The 23,518-nt window shown below is 33.2% G+C and overlaps 2 protein-coding genes across 4 annotated transcripts in view; both read left to right on the top strand.

Moving 5' to 3' along the window:
• Positions 1–1,637: 1,637 nt before the first annotated feature.
• Positions 1,638–3,757, top strand: LOC120329517 (uncharacterized). Its single transcript, XM_039396162.2, has one exon. The coding sequence runs from the start codon at positions 1,881–1,883 to the stop codon at positions 2,637–2,639; it is 759 nt and encodes a 252-aa protein (XP_039252096.2). The 5' UTR covers positions 1,638–1,880; the 3' UTR covers positions 2,640–3,757.
• Positions 3,758–4,158: 401 nt separating this feature from the next.
• Positions 4,159–23,518, top strand: part of LOC120330076 (alsin-like) — a 30,052-nt gene continuing 10,692 nt past the window's right edge. For 2 of the 3 annotated variants that reach the window (XR_013479487.1, XM_039396899.2), the window contains exons 1-23: positions 4,159–4,297; positions 4,880–5,039; positions 6,544–6,695; positions 7,520–7,746; positions 8,640–8,755; positions 9,281–9,386; positions 9,933–10,470; positions 10,954–11,046; positions 11,429–11,526; positions 12,048–12,198; positions 12,649–12,687; positions 14,748–14,943; positions 15,534–15,702; positions 16,347–16,497; positions 17,508–17,633; positions 18,231–18,332; positions 18,861–19,050; positions 19,303–19,423; positions 19,511–19,639; positions 20,722–20,819; positions 22,015–22,136; positions 22,643–22,769; positions 23,226–23,378. Coding sequence is in view for 2 of the 3 variants with exons in the window: in XM_039396899.2 (XP_039252833.2) it covers positions 4,243–4,297; positions 4,880–5,039; positions 6,544–6,695; positions 7,520–7,746; positions 8,640–8,755; positions 9,281–9,386; positions 9,933–10,470; positions 10,954–11,046; positions 11,429–11,526; positions 12,048–12,198; positions 12,649–12,687; positions 14,748–14,943; positions 15,534–15,702; positions 16,347–16,497; positions 17,508–17,633; positions 18,231–18,332; positions 18,861–19,050; positions 19,303–19,423; positions 19,511–19,639; positions 20,722–20,819; positions 22,015–22,136; positions 22,643–22,769; positions 23,226–23,378 (3,419 nt within the window). In the remaining variant the exon portion in view is untranslated. The remainder of the gene's footprint in view (positions 4,298–4,879; positions 5,040–6,543; positions 6,696–7,519; positions 7,747–8,639; positions 8,756–9,280; positions 9,387–9,932; positions 10,471–10,953; positions 11,047–11,428; positions 11,527–12,047; positions 12,199–12,648; positions 12,688–14,747; positions 14,944–15,533; positions 15,703–16,346; positions 16,498–17,507; positions 17,634–18,230; positions 18,333–18,860; positions 19,051–19,302; positions 19,424–19,510; positions 19,640–20,721; positions 20,820–22,014; positions 22,137–22,642; positions 22,770–23,225; positions 23,379–23,518) is intronic. The other variant, XM_078118273.1, reaches the window with a different exon arrangement.

Raw genomic sequence — 23,518 nt, 5'->3', positions numbered from 1 at the left:
TGTACCTATACCACATATAAATACGCAAAGTGACTACCCAGAGTTTATAGTCACTTTGTAAATACCCGACCTCGCGTGGCCATGTTTAAATTTTGGAGTCGAAATTGTCGCGAAGCATAAGTGCCGAATTGCTTCCACAGTGTTAGTACTTTCAGACTGTAGTGCCTTCATTATTTTTCTATGCAAATGTTTATTTCTGGGAATGGGATCAGATCAAATTTGGATGGGAACTAATCAACTATTAATTCAATCAATTGGCAAAAAAAAGACTGTAGTACCGTAGTTAGTTTACCTTTGTTTCGAATTGAATGCACTGTCCTGCTGACTTTCAAACTTTTTGTAGAAAACACAACAAATCAACAGTAGTACAAAAGAAGTTGACAGATATGTACCGGTACCGTACCCGTACAAATCGAGTCACGCCGGTACCGTAACTGTCAGGATTTAGTGATTGTTTTAATTTGACCTTAACCTATTTTCAGCTCTTGCGAAGTAAATGGGGTACCGGTATCCCTAAAAGCTGAAAAGGCTAAAACCAGGCACTCGCGATTTCAGGCGTTTCGATTTTTTTTAGTTTCGATAGTCGTTTATTGAGGTTTCCAGGTTTCTGTCTGTATCTTGAATGAACTTTTGCATTTCTATGCATGGCTGCCTGCATGGAACAATACCTAATATAGGTACTGAGGTACCGTATGTTTGCATAAGTAAATCAAACTATACAATTTTAAAGGGTAAGTATAATTAATCTTTCATTGGTAGAATACGGGTATGGTGAGCAGAAAATCAGGCACTGATAAAATTTCAGGCACTTCGTAAAAATCTGTTTCCCCTTGTTTCTTTGTTTCTGCTTTTTTTTTTTAATCATAAACATTAAGAAATAGTTTTTACATAGGCCTAGTGCCTGAAAATTTGCAAGTGCTATTGAGTACCGGTAGACTACCGGTATCTTATTGAATTAGAAAAAATATTGCGATATCGAAATGCACAATTTTCTTAACTTATTTTTCAAGTCTGTCTCATGCGGAGCACTATATTTTATTTGGCATGTGACATAGTCACTCTTCTTAGTTGAAAATTGATTAGTGAAGTAGGTCTGATTACATGTCTTTCAAAAATTTCGTTGCATGCGGGACTCGAAGACTTTTTTTGAAAACTCAATTGAATATTGGGTATAGAAGCAGGTTTGATATTACAGTATTACCTAAAGGGTATGCCAAGAATTTCATTTTTTGCCAGAAATTTTTTTTCAAAAAAAACAACTTCACATCAGATTTTTGTTTGCCGTTTTTTTACGCAGTGTTAGCATTTGCTAGACCCCTATTTTACCATCATCAAATTGCAGCCTCAAACAATTTTATTGCAAGCCCCTTCTTCATGGGACCATCTGGCTTTTCGCACCTCCATATTGCACAAACCAGTTTTGCGCAATAAACTAAAACCAAGTGCAATCTAAAACATTACTGTTACAGTATTAAATTTCTCAGAGAAAAAGAATGTGGTGTACGTACCGATAGAAAAAAAGTTATTGTATTGTACCATTCAGCTACTGTACCATTGTACCATTCAGTTACTGTACCAACTCTGACATAAATTAGTGAAGCTTCGTATCCGGAGCTGGATCCACAGTTTGAATATAGCCCCCGTGGTTTTTATCAAGTCCTGCAGCCTGGTCAAAAGTATCATTATGTGTGCTCAGTAATTACAGAATTATTAATTAACCAAAAGCAAAGATTTTCAACATTAAATCCATATGCTTGACTGTAGAGTGCCCAATAAAATGGTATTTAAACTAACCATATTTTTATTTGTATCGTAGATTAAATATTGTAAAAAGTAATCAAGGTTTTTTATTTATTTGTGTAAGAGAATTACGGATAAATATGATCAGTTCAGATACTGACCTAAACTCCCCGGAACCAAAACTTCCTCGCACCGAGAGTGAATCTGAGATGGATTCAGAGCAAGAGTTGGAATTATGTATGGATGAAATGTATGTTCGACAGCATTTTGGAACAACGTCTGATGAACTTGTCGACATTATTTTCAACTTGAGTTTGAAACACGTAACAAGTTTGATTCCGACATTAAAAAAGCCTTTAATGCAACTCGCAATGGCAGGAAAATCTGAAGATGAAAAATCAGAAATGAATACAAAGATAGAGAAAGGACTGAGGCACTTTTTGGAGACTTTTTATTCCCGATTGGAGCATAATTCCGACGGCTTGCTGATTTACCTACGTGATTATATTGTGAGTGTACCGGATGGTTTCGTTCTCCCATCAGACAAGGCCCAACTGCAATATAAAGATCTAGTGAAATCATTACAAGAAAAAGAGATCGCTTCGGGAGAGTCAGAAATATGTATTTATACTGAGCAGAACACGGCGGACGTTATGAAAGAAAAAGTAATTGAGTTACGAGAGAAATTACATCAAAAGAAACTTGAAAAATTGGATCTAGAAAATCGAATAAAACAAGCAGATTCCGTTATTCGTAGGGCTAATGAATTTGAAGAAAAAGTGAACTCTGTATTAAACAGTTTTCAAGGATCTCTCTCTGATTTTGTTCAAAAAAACATTGCTGCTGCTATGAATTTACCTGTTGATTATATTGGTACTAATAGGTCTGCGAGTACATAAAATCAGCAGGATGGGCAATATAGCGCTTAATTTACCATTCTAGAATAGTCAAATCGAATCCAGAATACCGAATCCTATTATATTTTCATTGTTATTCGAATGTGGGATTTCTCCCAACATATTGATGGATTACAATTTGGAAAAAAACAGAATTGTGAATGTATAACTAACTACCTTTGTATTTAATTGAAAATTCCCTGCGCATTGGATTTTATGTTGTTGCAAACAGGACAATAGAATTATTGGAATATAAGAATTTTTTATTAAAATAATAAGAAAGAATTGTTACAAACTCCTCACTACTGGTGGCATGTGGTATTACAGAATCAGAGATGGTAGCATTTCGATAAATATGTAACTTTACCATGATAGGTAATTTTTTTTTTTTTTAAGAATTAGTTTGGGATTACTATTCGAACAGTCCCGGAACATTGTTGATTTAGTTCAATTTTTTTTTCTTATGTAAAAATATCCATGTATCTTACTTTTTAGGCAATGGACATGACCTTAATACAGTGTTTTTCAACCGTGGTCCGTGGCACCCTAGGGTTTCCCATGCAATGTCCAGTGGGTTGTGTGAGTCCCATTCTAATGCGAGATTCTATATTATTAATGTATTTATATTGTTTAAATATAATGAAATACATTTGAGTTTGCCAATGTTATTAAACCCGATACACTTGTTCAACCCGATCTTTTGTTTGGCCGGATTAGTTTTCCTTCTATATATAACTTTAGTTTATACAATTCAGACAATGAAAGACAATTGAACTATTGTGCACAGGTTCCTGTTTCAGTGGGGGTTCAGCTTCACAGAAGAGGTTGAATGGCACTCCTTTAATAATTGCTCATCTTATAGTCTGTCTAGTCCTAGTTTTGTACAATTTTGTTTGTTTACCATAATATTGTTTTTTGTTTATATGTTGTGTCATTTATTGGTAAATTCATGTTTGAGTATGGCATTTTGATTTAGTCATATTCGATAGGCATAGTATGTACATATAATATATCTGTATCAGGTCAGGTCTAAGCCCTGATTTTTTGTAAACTTTTTTGTTTTATTTTCATGCTCTGAACTTAAAAACTTCCATGCAGCGAAATGATATCGAAATTTTAAATCAATACTCTGAAAATCTTATACAGCATTTTGAGTCCTAATACCAGATATATTGCTGCCTTCCCAAAGATTAACACTGATGTAGTTTATTCTCAATCATTTCTACACAATACTGCCATGTTAAATATGAAATTTGTTTATCAATAAACATAAATAAAACAATATGTCTTATTATTGTTCTCATCTTTGATTGTTAACAAGTGTGAGCCATTGATGGGCCATATTTTTAAGATAGGGCCCAATTATTGCAAGCATACTTGTCAAGATAGTTTTTTCTGATCTAAAGAGGGCCTAATAGTATTTTTGTTGATTACTTATTTTCGTTACTTTTTTTTTAGTTGAAATAAAACAGTATTGTTGTATAATAATGCTCGTATCTATGTTCTAAGTAGCCAATGAAGTTATAAAGCAGCGATGGGCAATATAGCTTGTGATATTTATAATATGGATCTTAAAATTGGAACAATCTGATTTGGAAATTGTATAATGAGACAAAAGATTTTATGGATTTGGGATCGTGGAGGTGGGAAACCAAAACCAGGTGACTTATATTTTTAATATCTGATGAATATGAAGCATTATTGATTACCTATGTATAATTGTATGTCATCATTTTCATAAAAATCTAGAAAAAGAGGATTTAAGAAAAACTCCCAAGTTCTAAATAGCCTATTCAATTAGTATAAAATATAAAATTCCTAAAAAATGAAAATTAGTTTTAGACAGATTTGTAAAATTTTACAACATGCTAATATCTATAAATCATTGCTGTTAAACATTTTTCAATAAAAAAATTAAACCATGTCTGATTTTGAAATCAAAATTGGCATCTGGCAAGATTATTTTAGATGAATGAATGTCTAGCAAGGAATTTAAATAGATAGTATTTCGGGAAAATTTAGGTGTCAAACGATTTGTGATTAAAACTTACCATTGATACTTAATTGACACCAATTTTCCTCATCGATGAGGGATAGAAAAAATTTTAAATTGGGATGAAGTCAAAAAGTAAAATAAAAAACTGATTACAATATCACAGACACGGAACAGTATTTTAATTACCGTGCAGGAAAATAAAATCCTTTAAATATAAAACTCAATAAATATTATTTATATCTTTAAGATGAAAATTCTGCTGGAGTTTCTCGGACTTCTGTACTTCAACTCGAAGAACTAGCTGTCCAGCAATTTGCTATTGGAAAAAGCTGTGGTGTAATTATATCTGAAGATGAAAAATGCTACCAAGTTGGGCGACCAGGCTCGGCGAAGTTGACCTTGCAAGGGTAAAATGATATTAATTTTGTTTTTGAAGAAATCTTCTTATAGTAAGGTCGCGTGTGCTCACTCAGAAATTATTGAGACTGAGCGGTGGTACTTTGGTATGTAAACGCATACCTAAGTGTCACCACAATTGGGACCACTCCGGTATGAGATTGAGAATATGTCAAGCCAAGTGAGAGCAGATACCAAAGTGACAATGCAACGACTGATCTCTAGGTGTAGCATTGGTAATCACTAAACTGCCAATAGCTACAAGACTGTAATGAATTATAGTGTAGAATTGAATGTTAGTAAATACCAGTTAACGTGAGATTTAATAAAGCAGCTCATGTCAATATAATCAGGAAAACATCTATGAGCATCTGAATTCCACATTTCTGGGTAAAAAACTTACAATATCACCCAATATCAAACTCATTTTCAATTGTACATTTACAAGTACTGATGTATTTAAAGTCATTTGGTGGCTCATAATACAAAGTAATCCACAACAAATTAAAATTCCTTTTCATTCAATTCAGGGATGGGAACCCTTTCACAAATCTACTCAATTACACGTGACTGCATTAATTAAGTACCTGTATGAATTCGCAACTCCAAACACCTGTTATATGTCATTGTTATGTTTTTTAGTAGAAACTGCCTTTTTATCAATTTAGGGCTGGGCATTTTCGAATACCTGATGATTTCAGAATCGAATCGAATATTTTTTTCGAGTCGAATCGAATATAGATTACTTGGGAGATATATAATTGTATGTAACTTTCTTCTTGTATTGGGTTTTCCAGACATATAAATTACTGGAAACGTTAAATACATCACTCTGACAGATTGCTGAGTGTTCACGCATAATAAAAAACTTGTTTTCATCAAAACTAACTACAGAAAAAAGTCATATGTCAGAATTGCGTTGAAAAAAATATGGCCTCAATAAAAGGAATAGAGAAATTTAGCTCGACAATTGGCAGAAAGGACAAAAAACAAGATGGCTGCGATTCGAAATTTCGCTCTGAACCGATTCGAATAATTTACTATTCGATTCGAATATTCGATTCGAAATGCCCAGCCCTATTTATCATGTGATATCTGTCACTGAGTTTCCATGCAGTAAACGTAGAAATTGAATGATCTAACGGTTAGAAGAGTGTGTTGGGATCGCATATTACACATCTCTGGTTCAAATCTCATTCCCCTTACCTCACCCTAGTAAACTAAATTTCTTACACAATTCTGAACCTGAAAACTTCATGTCGCTCCAAATAATGGTACGGTAGTTCCCCACATATTGTCAGTTATCACTGGCTGCTTTCATGGAGCATTGTTCGGAGCAGAGCATGTGAATAAGCGCCGTATAAAAAACTAAACACTCTTCTATTTTTGTATAGTATGATTTAGAATTATTATTCTTAATTACCAGTTGCCATTATCTTTTCTGCCTCTGGAGCCATTTACAAAAGTATCGTTACACTAACATTCTAATGCATGTAATAACATATAATATTTTAGAATCGAATCTACGTTACATGAAATAACCATTCTTAAAACTCATCAAATAACTAAAGTTGCTTGTGGTTACCATCATGTTGCTGCAGTGGATAGATCTGGTTCTACTTTTTGTTGGGGAGCTTCACAGTATGGACAATGTGGAACTGTCAAAGGTATTTTTTAGGAGTAATACCTATAACAAGGGATGGCCAAAAACGAATAATTTACCATATTTCCTCGCATATAATCCAAGTTTAAAACTCGAAAAAAAGTTGCCAAACTAAGGGGTCAGCTTTTGGCTATGCCATTTTTTTTTTATGTAAATTTACCATTTTATGTTGTCGGCTTATATGCGAGGATGTGTGGTAGTATTCTGAATACATTCTAAAATCATTTTTCGAATCTGAAATATCAAATATATTCTAAAAATGGGTCTGTTCCACAAGAGAAATTTACCAAGACAATTGTAAATTCGTAGAAATTAAATTTGTATTATGCAGAATAATTGAGATAAAGGTTGTTCTAATTAGTGTTTTTTATTATATTCTCCCAGAAGTTAACTAATTTTTTGTCAGTCATAAAATAATTAATGGTTGAACAGACGTTTTCAAATTTGAATATTCTAAATTCTTCCTAGAATCAGGAATTTACAAAAGCGAATATAACCAATTTTAGATTTATACAAATGGAGTATTTTTTGAATTGTTTGAGGATTGTTCTGATACACATTGGTTTTCAAATTTCTGAAACGTTTGGGTTTAATCATTCACTTTCAAAAGTTCAAGCGCAAACATAATTGAATAAATGTTTTATGTTTTCGTACAAGTAATAAAAAAAATTTATTAGTTTTGTTTTTTTGGGTCACCCTGTATATTTGATTTTCCATATGTAAAAATATTATTTCATATTTATTCCGACTAGTAATTTTTTCGATTTTCGTTATCCCTGATTGACACATTCGACACCTCGTATGAAACTGGAATCAATTATTTTGCAGACTTAGTTGCAGAACCCAATCGCATTGCATTGAATGGTATTGGCAAACAACTATGCATCATTGATGTTGCTTGTGGTAAAAAGCATACAATGGCTATTACTGAAGATCATGAACTGTGGGGATGGGGTGCAAGTAACATGATCGGAGGTGTGAACGCCACAAGAAGAAATGTTGCTTGCTCAAAACCTCAAATTGTGGAACATTTATCTGGAAGAAGAGTATTTCAGGTCAGAATTCTTCAGAATCCATTTAGTGAAATAATGGACGATTGATCAATTAGTGATATCGAAAATGATTTAAAACTTTCGATTCTAAGAATACCTCAGAATATATTCTTTTAAATAGATGTGATTCTGCACAATTGACATCTGATGTTAAACCCCCTTTTGGCTTACTTCTGGTAAATGTAAAAAATTCAACTTTTGTGCCTTCAGTCTCAAACTATTTGTGAAACTGTTTCTGTTAAATTTTACCCAAACAGAATAGCTTTGATGATTCTTATTTAAAAATTTTTGTAAGATCTCATTTGGTTTTGCCCACCCATATAATAACAATCTTTTACAACTTCAATTATCTAAATTTATTCATACATATCACAAAACAACCAGTCAAGTATGGATATGACCAAAGTGCCAATTTACCAATCAAACAAAATTTATTGGAATCCAGTAAAATGTCAAAATTTGATTTTCATGCAGTTGAATTAGTCCACAGTAAACACATGGCATAGGTACCGGTATTCGAATTTGCTCACAACAAGGTCAAACCAACTCACTCTGAGTAAAGCTACGAGTGACCACCGAAATGCGACAGGCTGGAGAATCTATGTAGTTTTAGGGTAGAGGGTTAATCGATAGTTAATGCAGATTTACACAAGGCTTAAATCAAGTCAATGTCACAGGAAAAAGCTACAAGATAGTAAATTTGACATGAATGAGGTTCTTGAAAAAAAACTTTTAGAATGAAAATTTCTTTGTGTTTTTGAGGGTACTCTAACAATAAATGAATGAGAGCTGACAGCAAACCAAGTATGACAGCTGAAAACAGTTTGAAAAAAAATTTAAAGGTGTCTGATATCTCATGATTTTGTCACCACAATTGAATAATTTCTAATTTTTAGGTCAGTTGTGGAAAGTTTCATACTTCTGCACTTACTGAAAAGATAACAAAACAATCAACAATTGCACAACCTGATGCTTCTCCTACTTGTAACTTATGCAACCAAGAATTATACAAGTACGTATTGCTATTTGAACTTGAAATAATATAATTTCAATGCAAGGGTTTATGCAACAAGACCATTGGAAACCGGTAATGTCCAAATGATTTGAATATTTCAATAAATTTTAAATTTACATATATTCAATATTTGAATTTTTCAGTTTTGAAAAAAAAAATTTTTGGAACAATGAATGTGTCACATTATGACTAAATGTTTTTTATGTTTGTTTATATTTGCTCTGCTTTTTCATAAAAAAACTCATAAATATCCCAGTGGATCCCGACTTCCATTGTTAAATTCCTCTCTTCGACTATTTTGGAACTCTTTGTCCTCCCTCAAATGAAAAAAAAATCTTTCAACTTTATCTATAATGAAAATTAACCTAGTGTTATGCACAAGTCGCATCCCGGCTTGACCAATTTAGCATATATTCGATATCCCATATTTGGAATGTATTATATTATAAATATTATATTATTCGATTTTGATTTGAACGCCTGTTTGAAACCGTTTTTACCAAATTGTCCCACTAATTACAGGATGCAAGACAGTGATGATCAAGTGATCATAACAGATGCTCATATTTGTTCTCATAATTCTTTCATATCTGAAATGAGTGATGACTGCACTTCTAGAGCACTTAAGGTATTTTTAGTTTTATATTACAACTACAGGGAGTTGTTTGTTTAAAGAAGTGTTCATCAGTTTAGTGTTATTCCTTCTTTTTCCATCACAAACTTGGCATAGCTAAATTTTTTCGCAACCCTCAGAAATGAAAATAAAAATGAAGTTAAATCTAATAATGCAGAAAATATTGAAAAAAAAAATCTTTTAAAATAGTTGCTTATGTGCACAAAAACTCATATAGGCTATTACATTAATAAATGTTCAGATATTAAAAAACTTTTCATAATTTAAATTTAATAATAAAGGTGACACTTATTACTGATCTCCCTTCTCCCTGAAATATATTTTTACTTTTATTTTTTTTCATTTTGTATGTGCACTCTGTATTTTCGGTATGTGAAAAAAGAAATTACTGACTGAATTTTTCACAGTGCATCATAGTTCCTGTTACCGATTGTAAATGCGATGTGAGCTAAACATCTGGGTAACTTGTGACGGGCAACCCATGCGTGAATAATTCTGCATCCTTACCGGTTATTTATCCATTTCCATTTTATTTTTCAGCTTCCACTGAAGCGACAAACTCATGGTCGATCTGCTTCTCTTCCATTTTTTCAAAAAAATAGTCCATTGTCTGTAAAAAAGGAAAGACTGAGCAAAACTCCACCATCAATCTCATTAATATCACTATCTTCAAAAAATAATTCTTCAATTGAAAATTTATCCAAAGTTAAACCAGAAGACCCAACAAATAATCCAGCTGCAAGTTTTGAAATGGAAAATCTAAATTCAACGTCAAGTACGGAAATCTTGGGTACAAGAAACTATATAAAACTCAATAACCCTTCTGAACGAGAGAAAAGTGAAGTTACAGATGCTGTTAAAAATTTACAGTCAATTTCTAATTTACCAAAAAGTTCATCTGTACCGAGTAATCTCTGTAAGGAAAACGGTGATGAAATACCACATTTCCCTTGTAAGATTTTGTTAGAAGAAACATCCTCAATATCTTCAAACCTTCCAGAAAGTAACTCATCATCAATCAATTCACTAGATGAATGTAAATCTAGGATGAAATTGGAATTGCATTCTTCTACTTCAGGTATAAATATTGATGCGCATCATGCTAGGCGTTAGAATGTGCTCACCACCTCACCTCTGATCACCCCGCAGGTACGAATCCCATTTGGGGTTAGTTACGAAAGAGAGGATAGCTGGACTCCTTGCGGATTGCTGGTCGGTTATGGCCATAAAGTCTATGCTTACGAAACAAAAAAATAACTGGCTAACTAATCCCATACTTGACATGGACTGGTAACTGGACGGGAGGCCGTGGTTCGCCATATGATTAAGTCGTCTTATTGGCTTTCCTCTTCCCCGGGATAAATATGTACATCCTATCCTGTCCTAACAGAAGTGTTAAATAAATTTTTTTGGACCACCTCTTATAATCAAATAGTGATATTGTCTTAATGTTGTAACTTGTAACTGCTAAATTCAGGCTATTCATATGGAAATCTCAAATTTAGAAATATAAAGAGCGTAGTTAACTTCCACTTGAGATTTTAATTTTACTTTTTTTTAGATTTAAAGTTGGATCCTGAAGCTGCTTTATCTTATTTAAAACATTTGTCACCAGAACCAAGCAAAGGGAATTCGGTGTTTTTTCCTGATGCAGGTTACCTTGTTATTTTTTTCATTGCTGTTGTTAGGTTATGGCACCGTCTTCTCTTTAATTCTGTTCTTTAGGTTTTTATTTTTACTTTTTTATGCAGTGTTTTTCATGCATTTCGCACGAAACAAGGCCCAGTTCTCAGTATTAATAGGCTATAAATTCATTTTCATTTATAATATTTTAATAATCTGAATTATTCTACTATGTTGATTCAAAAAGTTGTTCCCAAAGTTTGTTGAATAACCTTGGTATATAGCATTTATTCACCGGAATTCCAAGTTTTTTAAAATTGCATTATTAATAAAACATTATTACCGGTACTTGTTTCGTCAATAAATCATTCTTTGTAATATTGATCTGTAATTTTGTTGACTTGTTGTTCCAGAAATTTTGAATACTGTCGACAATGAAGAATCAGCAACAAAATTTGAACTTGATGATAAAAATATTATTGGGCCAGCAAGACAGACTATTTCTGAAAGAGTAGGTATTATTGTTTGCATTATTAATTAGGCATTGTTTTTCTGAAATACCTCACCATTTAACAGATGTTTTTTTGACTCTTGACTGATCCCAAGGAAAATTCTTTCCAAACGTCAGCATTGCGATGTAAAAGTTTTTTCAGCAGGATGGTGTATGCAAACTGATTCAAATGTTCAAAATCAAGTATTTGACATTAATAAGTGCTGGCAGTTAATTTTAAAAGCTTCGAGGGCCATTTTTGATTATGGCAACTAAACTGACACACTTATGAGGACAGAATGTCTGCATATTTATTAGATTTATGCTTTGTAAAGTAACAAATAACAACGAAAACTATGAAAACGAGTTAGCGTTTACAATCATGATTGAAATACTGTCTGTGAGGCTGCTTAATAAATCGATATGCCACCCTTGGCTTCTTGCTGTGTGGACATTTTTATGTAAATAAATATGGAATTTGATACTTGGATAACATCCATGTCACCTGTAATATTTCACTAAGCTATTTCTTTTTATCTTAGATAACTCAATCGATTACTGATAATCAACTTTTATCACCACTGACATCATATTCAAAAAATATGCTGACTGGAGTTATAGATGGTTTTGAATGGATAAAAACCTCAACTTATGATAAAGGCGTCGCTCCAATTCGTGATTTATTGACGAAGGGTATCATTGTGTTAATAACTTGTTATTGTAGATATTTTCCGAAAGGAATCTTTTCTATCTTTTCCTGTATTTTACAAACTTCTATCTGAGCAAGACTCCTTGAGCAGTAATCTTGGAATACACTATTTATTATATTATAATGGAATGATGAGCAATGGAAAATTATGCCAATGTACCACAATCTTGCTTTGAGCAAATTCTTTTGGGAAAAAATATTTGCTTATTTGTATGCCTAGTCATACGGTAAATATATTTAGGTTGCTAATATTTGGTATGCATGTTTCGTATTTATACTAGCAGGACCTATATTTTGTTTTTATCAAAAATATAATGTTACATAGGCATATCTATCTTTTCTTTTTTTTTCATATATTTTCAAATTTGTGATCATTGGAACACACGACTATGACAAGATATCGCATTAATTCTTTTTCTGTATCCTTTTCCCAGATAAAATACAGCCAACAGAAGATGTCAAAGAAAAAGCTGGTGAGTTTGATAATTAAATAGAAGATTGCTGCTGATCCCCATTGTCATCAACCATCCCATTCCTGAGGTTATTGACTCTCGGGTCAATCAGAATTTACTACGCAACCATAATTTTTCTGTGTTTTACCATGAGATTTTTGAGCAGGGTTGTACAACAGGCGGCCCGCGGGCCACGATCCAGTCCGCCAAGCTTTTATTGTGGCCCTTGTCAACACTCATATTTTCCCCTGTCAATCATAAAATCTTACTCTGTCAGTTTATGTTCAAAAAAGCGCTTACGTGGGTAAAAATATGTGTTTTTTCTCTTATCGCTGTGGTAAATCATTCACGGTTTTGCTTGGTGTTTTTATTACTGTAAGGCTAAGCGATAGCCACATTCTCTCCAAAGCCGATGTTAACAATTTATGCAAGAACTCAAAATTTCAAGTGTCTCACTAAAATGGTAAATAAATAATATTGTATTTCTCGACGAATAAGTCGCTTTTCTAGACCCAAATTTTTGGCCTGATTTTGAGGGGGTCGTCTTATTAGGCGAGTATGGTAATTTTCATTTTTTTGGTGTTGCCTTATTATGTATTAGGTAATGTTCTTTTGGACGCAATCGCGAATTCAACACAATTACATTAAAATTTGAAGACAGTTGTTTGAATTCCCATAGCTATTATGGATTGAATATTACACTACAAGAAAACGTCATTATAGTCTATTTTAACCAATGCGAAAACGCGGCGACCGCTCAAAGGCATTGCATGGTAATTTGCGATTTCGATGTTGATGCGATTTTACTACCCCGACTTATTGGCAGGGGTTATATGCAAAAATCCATTTTTTTTCAGGCTTAAAAACGGGCCTCGTATATTTCGCCGGGAAATACGGAATTGGTTATAGTGAAATTTTTTTATTTCGTCGTGTACATGGAAAAACTAATTTTTTAATGTGGCCCAGCACGATGTCTGATGTTGGTTATATGGCCCACCGACAAAAAATGTTATACATTCTTGGTTTAGAGCTTTTTATTGACTTTATATTGGGAAGTCACATGAGTAGTTACTTTGGAGATTACCCAACTTGTGATTCACCCTGTGAATCACCCTATGAGTCCGTGGATGGAGCTTTTTAATCTAAATATGATTCAGTTCTATTTAGTGACAAGAATATTAATAAACCATTCGAAAATAGCAAGATATTATTATGCACAATTATTAAGATAGTATGCACACTTTAGCATAAAACCAATATTATTAAAGTGTGGCTTCCGAAAGAATCTAATGCTAAGTCTATCGATTAAACCAGGGGTGCGCAATCTTTTCTACAAAAGGGCTGGATACAAATAACTGGGTGAAGCCACGGCCCGCACTTTTTTTAAGATGGCCCTTCTAGTAGTTGCAAGTGCAAAAATTGGTTTCTTTTTTCTATGGATCTTACGGCATTATTAGGGGTTCTTGCAGAAATGATGAGGTAAAACAAAAAATTTCTAAAAAAAACTGCTATTCAAATTTATTGTCACACCGACTTTAGTGAAACAAAATGAGGGGCTCCCGAAGTATCCGAACCAAGATGGCGGACATCGGAATGTAATATGTGTACTAGGTTAGGGTTAGGCCATAATTTTAGCTATAAATACTACGGGAGGCTCTTGGCTGGTCTTCGAACTGATAATAGGACTAAAATAAGGAAAATCATCGCCTAACCCTAACCTGTTACCCATGTTACGTTCCGATGTCCGCCATCTTGGTTCGCATACTTCGGGAGCACCCAAAATTAGTATGAAACATGTATTTTGCTAGCTAGTTTTGCTAATATGACATTGGTACTATGGTACCAGTTTTTGCTTTTTGATGCTAAAGGATTGGAACTGCTTGCGCGTACTAGATCAACTCAACTAAAAACTTGGCACTTAAAATTGGCACTTCTTCGCGTGCCGCACAAATTTTTTTTTGTTGCTGGCCACAGTTTGCACACACCTGGCTTAAATCGTTAGGCCTCCGTGCTGCCCACGTGAATATGCTAACTAATTTACTAATGATGTTCATCACCTAAGTATTAATTTATTTTTACAGAAGAAAAGTTTGCATTCACTAGTGACCATGTATCAGATCCATTGCGCTCTGTGGAAAATAATTTTGTTGGAACTAGAAATGAAAAAAATGAATTTAATACTACTGATCATGAAAATAACCTGACACTTCATACAGAAGTATGGACGTGGGGTGAAAATAGCAATGGAGAATTAGGAATGGCAGATTTGTTGGATAGGTAAGGTAGCTGTATATATTTTGAACCATGCTAGGATTAGGAATTGCCATCGCACCTCTGATTACCCCGCTTGGGTTCGCAGGTTCGAATTCTTTATATGTGAGAGGATTGCTCAACTCCTCACTGCTGTAGGGTGGTTCACGCATCCGGTGGTGGGTCACGATTTCCCTCCATCGTCAAGTCCATGCATCTGAAACGAATAACTTGCCAACTGATCCCTTACCTGACACGGTCTGGTAACCAAATGAGAGGCAGTGGTGTGCCTGTGTTAGGTTGTTTTATCGGGTTTCCTTTCCCCCGGAATTCATACGAAAATCCTATCCTATTCTTTCAAAAAATATTAGTCACATTAATTTCAAATTTGAAATATGTGTTTTTTTATATTAGGGTGTTAAGAATTGCAAAATATCAGGGAAATGTTTTTGATTTTCCTTTAAAATTTTACAGTTTTTATTGGTTTTGTTGCATGATTTTGACTAAGTAATCAAAATAGATATGAATTATAGAGAATACCTCAGCGAGTATCCATCTACTGAAATAGCAGCATACATACAAGAGTAATATTTTTTCTTATATTTTCTTTTTCTTAGATTTCATCCAGTTTGTGTCAAAACTTTGAGTCAGCGAGGTGTTGTGAAAATCAAATGTGGTTCACATCATACCCTTGCATTAACAAGTAATTCAGAAGTATATTCATGGGGGAATAACAAGTATGGTCAACTGGGACACAATAATCCCAATACGAGCAGTCCTATGAAGGTTCGATTATTGAATGTCTAATACTAATCGAATGTATTTGGGATAAATTATGTCTAATATAGTACAGTGGAAACTCTTATTTACGAAATTAATTTGTCAGGAAGTCGTTTCGTAAGCAGAAAATTAGGAAGTAAAGGAACACATTTTACCTCATAAATGCCCTAATCTGTTTTAAGCCCTCACAAAACCCTGACATAATATTTGTATAAATTATAAATATTGGTTAAAACATGAAACAAATACATGTTAGAATTAGATTACTGCATAAGAAATAGAAAAAGTACACATAGAAAGAAGAAAGAACAGAGAAATAACAAATAAAAACTAAGAACGTTTTGTTTGTTTACCTTTGGTGTTGGCGTTGGGATTTGAGTCCGGGATGTAATCTGTGAAGTCTACTGGTTTAACTGCTAGACCAGCGGTGACCAGGAGATTGTTTCAGCTTGTGAGATTTCTCTCAAATTATGATTATTTTTCATTCAATTTATGGTTTTTGCCGGCCGTACAAAAATTCGTTACAGGCCGCATGTGGCCCGTGGGTCTTAGTTTGCCTACATCTGCGACAACCATAATTTAAAATCTAATCATCTGAAAATTTGTCATTTTGAACGTATAACATTTGATGGTCTTATATTTGTTCATAGATTGAATACAAGGACAGAATATGGGATATTAGTGCAGGAAGACATCATACATTATTACTAGTAGACGAAATATCTGATGAACCAAATATAATTGTTTGTGGATTTGATGAGGAATCAAACACGGGTCCTATTCATCCTCTTAAACTTAATGGTATTTAATTGTAAAATTCTAATATTAAAAATTATGTACTGAAGCGTGGACTAGGGTGCCTATATCGAATAGAATATTAAAATTGATTTGATTTAAAATGAAATTACAACTTTATGATCTTAGTTTAAAAATAGTTTTATTCGAAAAATATCATTTAATATACCTCAGAGCAGGGGTGTGCAACATTTTTTGTCGGTGGGCCATATAACTAACTTCAGACATCTAGCCGGGCCACACAAAAAAATTAGTTTTTCCATGTATACAACGAATTGGAAAATTCTCACAATGCAAAATTTTATTGCTTAACATTTTAGCAGGACGGTTGAAATTTAGAGTTATTGAATAGTTTGGTAACATCAGCTTTGACAGAAGTTGTAGCAACCCTTAACTGACTTTACAAATGTTTATCAGGCAGCTGACAAGAGAAGATAATACGGCTATCGCTTAGCCTTACAGTAATAAAGGCATCGGGCAAAATATCAAGAGCAAAAAAGCATTATGTATTTTCATCCATGTGACCGCCTTTTTAAACATACGCCTTTTTAAACATAATTGTCAAATTAGAATTTTATGTTGAGAGTTGACAAGGGCCACACTGAATAACTTGGCAGGACGGTTTGTAGCTTTGGGTCTCCTGTTGCACAATCCTGCTTTAGAGACTTCTATGTGTATGCCTTCGCATCTATTAAACCAGTTGTTTTGAAATTTCAATCCCCAAAAAAGGTGCTAGAAGCTATTACTTTTTTGTTTATTGAAAATTTTCTGATATTTTGCTCCAATTTTTTTTTTGATTTTTTCAATTCACAAGCACACTTTCATCTTTGTGTACAATTTTTTAACATTCAAATCATGCTGAAATTGTGTCTACCATATTTATAAGGGATTTGACCTTCGTCCCTTATATTCGAGCATTGTTTTCTTGTTGTGTTATGGACAGTTACATGAATATCACCACCGCTACATCTTTAATTGTTTACATTCTATTACTTTTTTATTTTAAATTGATTCAGAGAAAAAGAACCCGAACAGATGGAAATTACGTCCAGTTGAATGTTCTCACAAAATGGGATTTCAATGTACTGTTGTTGCTGGATTTTCAACTTTGTCTTCTTGCCTAGCGGAAAAAAATTGTTCGAGTAAGTAATATCAATGATTAACAGGTTTATTACACTGAGTAGGTCTGAGATTTTGTGATCCGGGTATCTTTTCTTTAAGCACAGTCAGCGCTCCAGAAGTGTGTGTACCAATGAGGTAACTAATTTTGTTCGCCTACTTTACATCTGGTTGTGTGCAGGGACGGAAGCCTATAGGCAGGATAACACAAACAGTCCCGAACTTGTAATAGAACTAAAATGAGAAAAATCGGAATAAAAAATATGACCTAACCCTAACCTGGTCCACATACGACGGGAGTACCGTACAGTCTACCAACTTCTTGGTAATGGTGGACTTAGATTAAGCTGCATTACTAATTCCAACTTGTCCCTAATAGATAATTCCTACACCGTGCATCTATACTGCTGTTTAAATAACAAGATCTATTGAAAAAAAATATTTTGCAAACATGTTGGCTATTCGAAATGTTTATCTATGAGTAAGATATATGTAGGCTACCTGTCTTCTAATTGTTACCCATTTTTCTGTTACACAGATAATTCTTTTCTGTTGCTTTAATAACATGTGTATTTTCGACTCAAAGTTGCACATATGTCATTCGTCTATTTGGTTTTCAGGTTTAATTCAAGCACTGCACAGCTTTTCCAAATCTGAGAGAGAATTTTATCAACAGATAATGCTGATAAAAACAGACATATTGCACCCGTTAAAATTTACTGGTAAGTGATGCCATATTCTTTTGACCAGTAATGTCCGAAACGAATCAAATATTAAAATATTCTAATTTTTATAATTGGTTATATTGATATAATAATATATGGTTTCAGGAACAATTATAATATTTTTATTTGAAAATTTTATTATTTTCATAGTAACTAACTTTATTTCGAAATTGTGAGAGATAAAAAATTATATAAAATATGGTCATTTTAACTGTTCTGTACTAACGAATACAATGTCCTTGAATTTATAATTATATCTGGAAATTTCTTTGTGGAACATGACTAAATTTAGAATATCATTGATATTTATTCTATATCTGGAAAAAAAAATTTATAATTCGATTTTGGCAGATTTTTCCAACCTTTTTTTTTCAACATATTTTTAAAAACAAAAAATTCTCAAATTTTTCTATACCCATCTTTTTGTACTTTGCTACCTAAATATTTATTTGACTTGATTTCCAGTCATCACTCATAATAAAATTTTACTTTTCCATTACTGGTGTAAATTTATTTATTTTTCAGAATTATACAAACACCTTGAAAACTCAACATACAGTGATATCATTTCAAAAATTTTCGAATTGTTTGGAACTTTAGCTTACAACTTAGGACTGAATACTGTTCATCTCACTCGAGCTATAACCTCTGGAAATGATTGTCAAAAGAATACCTTTAATTATGTTGGGAATGATTCGATGCAATCATATGAAAAGTGAGTTTCTTTGTAGAGTTATTTCAAAACATTTTTTTACAATGCTTTCAAGCTATCCAAATTATAAAGACTTTTAAAAACTTCAAATATCGTTTCTGAGGATGTGTCTTCGTGTATAAGATAAATTTTGTTCAGAAAGTTTATATATCAAAGTTTATAAGTTAATTCGAAAGTACTACACATTACTACTTACTACTCATTGGTTTAATATTTATATGTTTTCTGCAGTTAAAATTTCACTTCCTATTTCAGATACTTCAATTCTCTCAATGATGCAATTGCATTTGGATTTTTTGAAAAATGTGAACAACTAAATGTAAAGCAAATCAAATCAAAGTTTTTATCTTTGCCGAAAATTGTAAAAATATTTAAGGTGGTTTATATTTGCCATATTTTTAATCTGTCATTTTTATCAAGATTTTTACTTCAAAAATCTGTTTATACATCCATTTTGTTTTAGGAACTTCTTGGTGACAAACGTTTTTCAAAATTGCCTTCAGAAAATTTTCTTCAAATTTTGCAGTTGCCTGCTTTCAGAATACATGAATATGCAAAGTTATTAAATAAAGTGTCTATAGCTTCAGATGAGGTAGGTAAAACATGTGTCCATTTTGAAATACAGTGTTACCTTTGTAGTCGAACATAATTCGTTCAGGAATGGTGTTTGAGTTCCGAAACTTTTTCGCCATTAGAAACAATGGTAATTATTTTAATTTATTCTTACACATCTCAAAATACCTAAAATATTAGCAAAACGTGTACCTAAACAACAATAATCATTTAAATGTGTACATTTTAAGGTTAAACATAAAGAATAAACATCACAATTTGTGCGCTTTGTGGCAGTTCCGCTTTAGCATTAGTCGTATCGGTACGATAATGGTAGTCTGCTGTGACAGATTGCATACCAATACTATTTTGTATTGGCCTTCGTGTCCAAATGTTTGAGCATTGCCTTCTTGTTGAATGATCGAGATTTGCGGTTTGAGTGATGTCATCTCACTCCGCGACACGCTCGGGTGTGCGAGCACCAAATTGAATTTCTGTTTGTGTAGCATTTTTGACTAGAATATTTTGATCAAATACTGAAGGGTTCGAATATCGAGTCGTTCGGCTACCGAGGTATCACAGTAAATCAAATTCTTGTTTAAAATTCTAACAAACTAAGCTTTTTAAGGTTTGAATGAATATCCTAATGTATAAAAACATCTTTTCATCTTATTAATTGGTCTCTTTTATTATTAATCCTTTGTAAAGCACTCAATGAGATCGAAATCTTTTCACGTTAATTGAAGTCACCCTTTATATAGTTTGTGTGGTTAAGGTGTTTGAAGTTTGACAAGAGAAAAATTGGAAAATTTTTAATTGAAAAATTTACTTCGCAATGTCAATGTAATATTGAATAATTTACTATTTTGAAAAGATTTTCTAAAATAATATTTTTTCTAATATAGAGTATCTGCTAAATTGGCTCATGTTCAACAAAAAATCAGCTTAAATGATTGTGAATTTATGAAAATTGAATTTAGTAATGCAGAATTTATATCCTGTGTCCGCTTATATGTCTATATATGTGAATGCAATAGTTGAGATAAACTAACACTTAGTTATACCTACATAAATATTTTTAAAAAACATGAGAACATTACTACAATTCTTCATTTTGTCCAGGATCATGATCTTTCATCATTTCTTCAAAGTCTTTCCAACAGATGGGAAGAATTATGGACAAAAATTAATAATCAACTGCAATCTGCTAATAATACAAGGTAATGTGTCAAAAAATTTTATTTTATTTTGCAGACTTCAATATGTCATACACAAGGATAAAAAATATCAAATATTGGTGTTGTTGTTGTTTTGGAAAGTTTAATTATCTCAGTAGCTATATATATTGTTGTAAATATTGTTTGAACTGAACTCGGCGGTGTGGCGCTTTATGCTAAGCGCTAGGAATATGCACACCACCGCACCTCTGGGTGGATTTGGTTCGCAGGTTTGAATCACATGCTGAAACAGTTATGTGCGAGAGGATAGCTCGCCGCTGTATGCGTGTTCACGTAACTGCTAGTCGGTTACGGCTTCCTCCACCATCGGGTCCATGCATCTGAAAACAAATAACTGGCTAACTAATCCCATACCCGACATGGACTAGTAACCGGACGACAGACATAGGTTATCCATATAATTAAACCGTCTTATCGGCTTTTCTTTCCATCGGGATAAATATGCAAGTAATTTCCTATTCTAACTTCAAAACCATCCTGAATCACTTGGCCAAGTTCGATATATCACTCAAATCCATTAATTTTAAATTATTAACTGATAGCTAATCCCTTACCCAACCCGGATCGGGGGCTTATCGAGAGACTATTCGACTATTCACTATATTAATAAGTTGTCATATTCTATTTTTTCTCCTCAGCTTAAATATGAAAAATTCTATTACCTAACCTCAAATTTTTTATACTTCAATGGTGGCTTTGATAGTCGTGGTTAGTTATGCAATTTAGCCGGAAGGAATTCCGTTTCTCTTGATAAATATGAAAACATGTATTTCTTGCTTTCATGCAATCCTTCCTATTTTTGTTTATTTCTGCTACTGATGTTTATCGTATATCTCGTATAAAAACGACCCTGGAACAGTGAATTCATAAAAATTCGTATATATGAGCCGACCCTACAAATCATAACACGCTGTACATACCTATCACAGCGAATGATTGCAGAAGAGAATTCATAAAAATGAGCCATGTAAGCCAAATTTTCAGTGTGATTTGAGTTATATGCATATAACCTTTTTATAAAAAAAATTTTTTTTTTGAGATTCAAACTCGACTTAGATACAAGGATATACAGTACATCTTATTTCATATTTACTAGTACTGGTAATCAAGTTTTATAATTATGATGTTGTTACGATGCATATTAAATTATATCAAGCGGTACTTTTCTACCTTATAGAGGATTTTGGAAAAACGATTTCAAATTTGGTGCTGGTGGAAAGTTAGCAGAATCTTTGAAGAAAGTTGGTCGATATTTGGTTATTCACAGTAAGAAGATACCTCTCGATATAGCTCATACTGGTAAATGACTAGCTCAAATTTGTACTTTGTATTTGTCAATTTTATTATGTGGAAGCCAGCAAAGGTACACACAGCCACATAAGTTTGTAATCCTGAATGTAATCATTCCATTAAATATCCATCATTTTAAGGCTTGTATTAACTGAAGTATTTGGCAAGTTAGAAATCTCTGGTTCAAGCCCTGGTCAGACCAGGCGTTTAAATTGCCTGTAGGGGTGTGCAACAGGCGGCCTGTGAGCCACAACCTGGTCCTCCGAACCGTGCAGTGTGGCCCTTGACAATACTCGGATTTTTCCCAACTGGCATGAAATCGTAATCCGGCAGTTTACATATTTTTCAAGCGATAGCCGCATTCTCCTCACTTACCTTTCATTTCAGAATATATTCGCTAACCCATATTCAAAAATTTTGGAGTATATTTGAAACAGTAAATTATTCGCTCATACCATCTTTAGTTAAATATTTTGGTTGAAGCCCCGATACAATCCTCTTGTTTTATATCTCAGGTAGATTCAGTATGAATTGGTTCATATTATTCAACGATTGTTTGGTACTTGTGCATTATGGTACACATTTTATACATCCATTAAATCTCTTATGGTGTTCATCGATTACAGACCCAAAGCAAAAAGGGTGAGCATATATTTATATATAAATTTATGTTTGAGTCAAAAACAAGGTATTGGAATATGTACTGCTCTTTGTATAAGCAAGTGGTATTTTGGAGTGAAACTAAACACAAGATATTCAGGAGAATATGAGCGTTTGTCTATTTGCGTCAGCTTACCATTGCGTGCAAGCTGTCTGGAGAGCATTTTTTGTTTATTATGACGTGTTGAAGATTGATCACTTGCTCGTTTAAAATATTTCTCTTATCAAGTAAACACAAATTCTTTGTATATTTTTGGACTTCGACACACTTAGACACATCATTTTAGAATATTCAAAATGCATTGCAACATGTATATGCACACCCATAGTTTGAATCATTTATTGGGTTTTAGGTTGCAGAATTCATTTTTTGGTGCAAGAGGTAATACAACAATAATCTACAACAATCAATATGATATATAATATCCCCTTTTTCAGTCATTTAATCAAAATTGTCACTCCTGAAGAAGAAATTATAGCCATTGCTGGAAACGAAGAAGCCAAATCGACTTGGGTGAATTCGTTCAATCGCACAATAAATCACGCAATTTCAAGAAATGATGGTGATAGAGATGCTTCTCAACATTATTTGTATGTTTACTTTAAATTTCATATTGTCTCCCTACCCTGAGCGGGGTTGCAGCTTGCAGGTTTGAATTATGAAGGGATGGTTAAGTTAGAGTAACCATAGGGCCATTCAGACTTGATTCAAGGATTTCTACCTGGCCAAT

Source organism: Styela clava, chromosome 12, assembly GCF_964204865.1.
Source record: "Styela clava chromosome 12, kaStyClav1.hap1.2, whole genome shotgun sequence".
Classification (NCBI taxonomy): Eukaryota; Metazoa; Chordata; class Ascidiacea; order Stolidobranchia; family Styelidae; genus Styela; species Styela clava.
The sequence above is the reverse complement of the archived record's forward strand: the minus strand, read 5'-3'. Positions and strand labels throughout refer to the sequence as shown.

Bases quoted from the DNA above. Each gene is read 5' to 3' on its own strand.
- LOC120329517 (XM_039396162.2), top strand. From the start codon at position 1,881: ATGATCAGTTCAGATACTGACCTAAACTCCCCGGAACCAAAACTTCCT.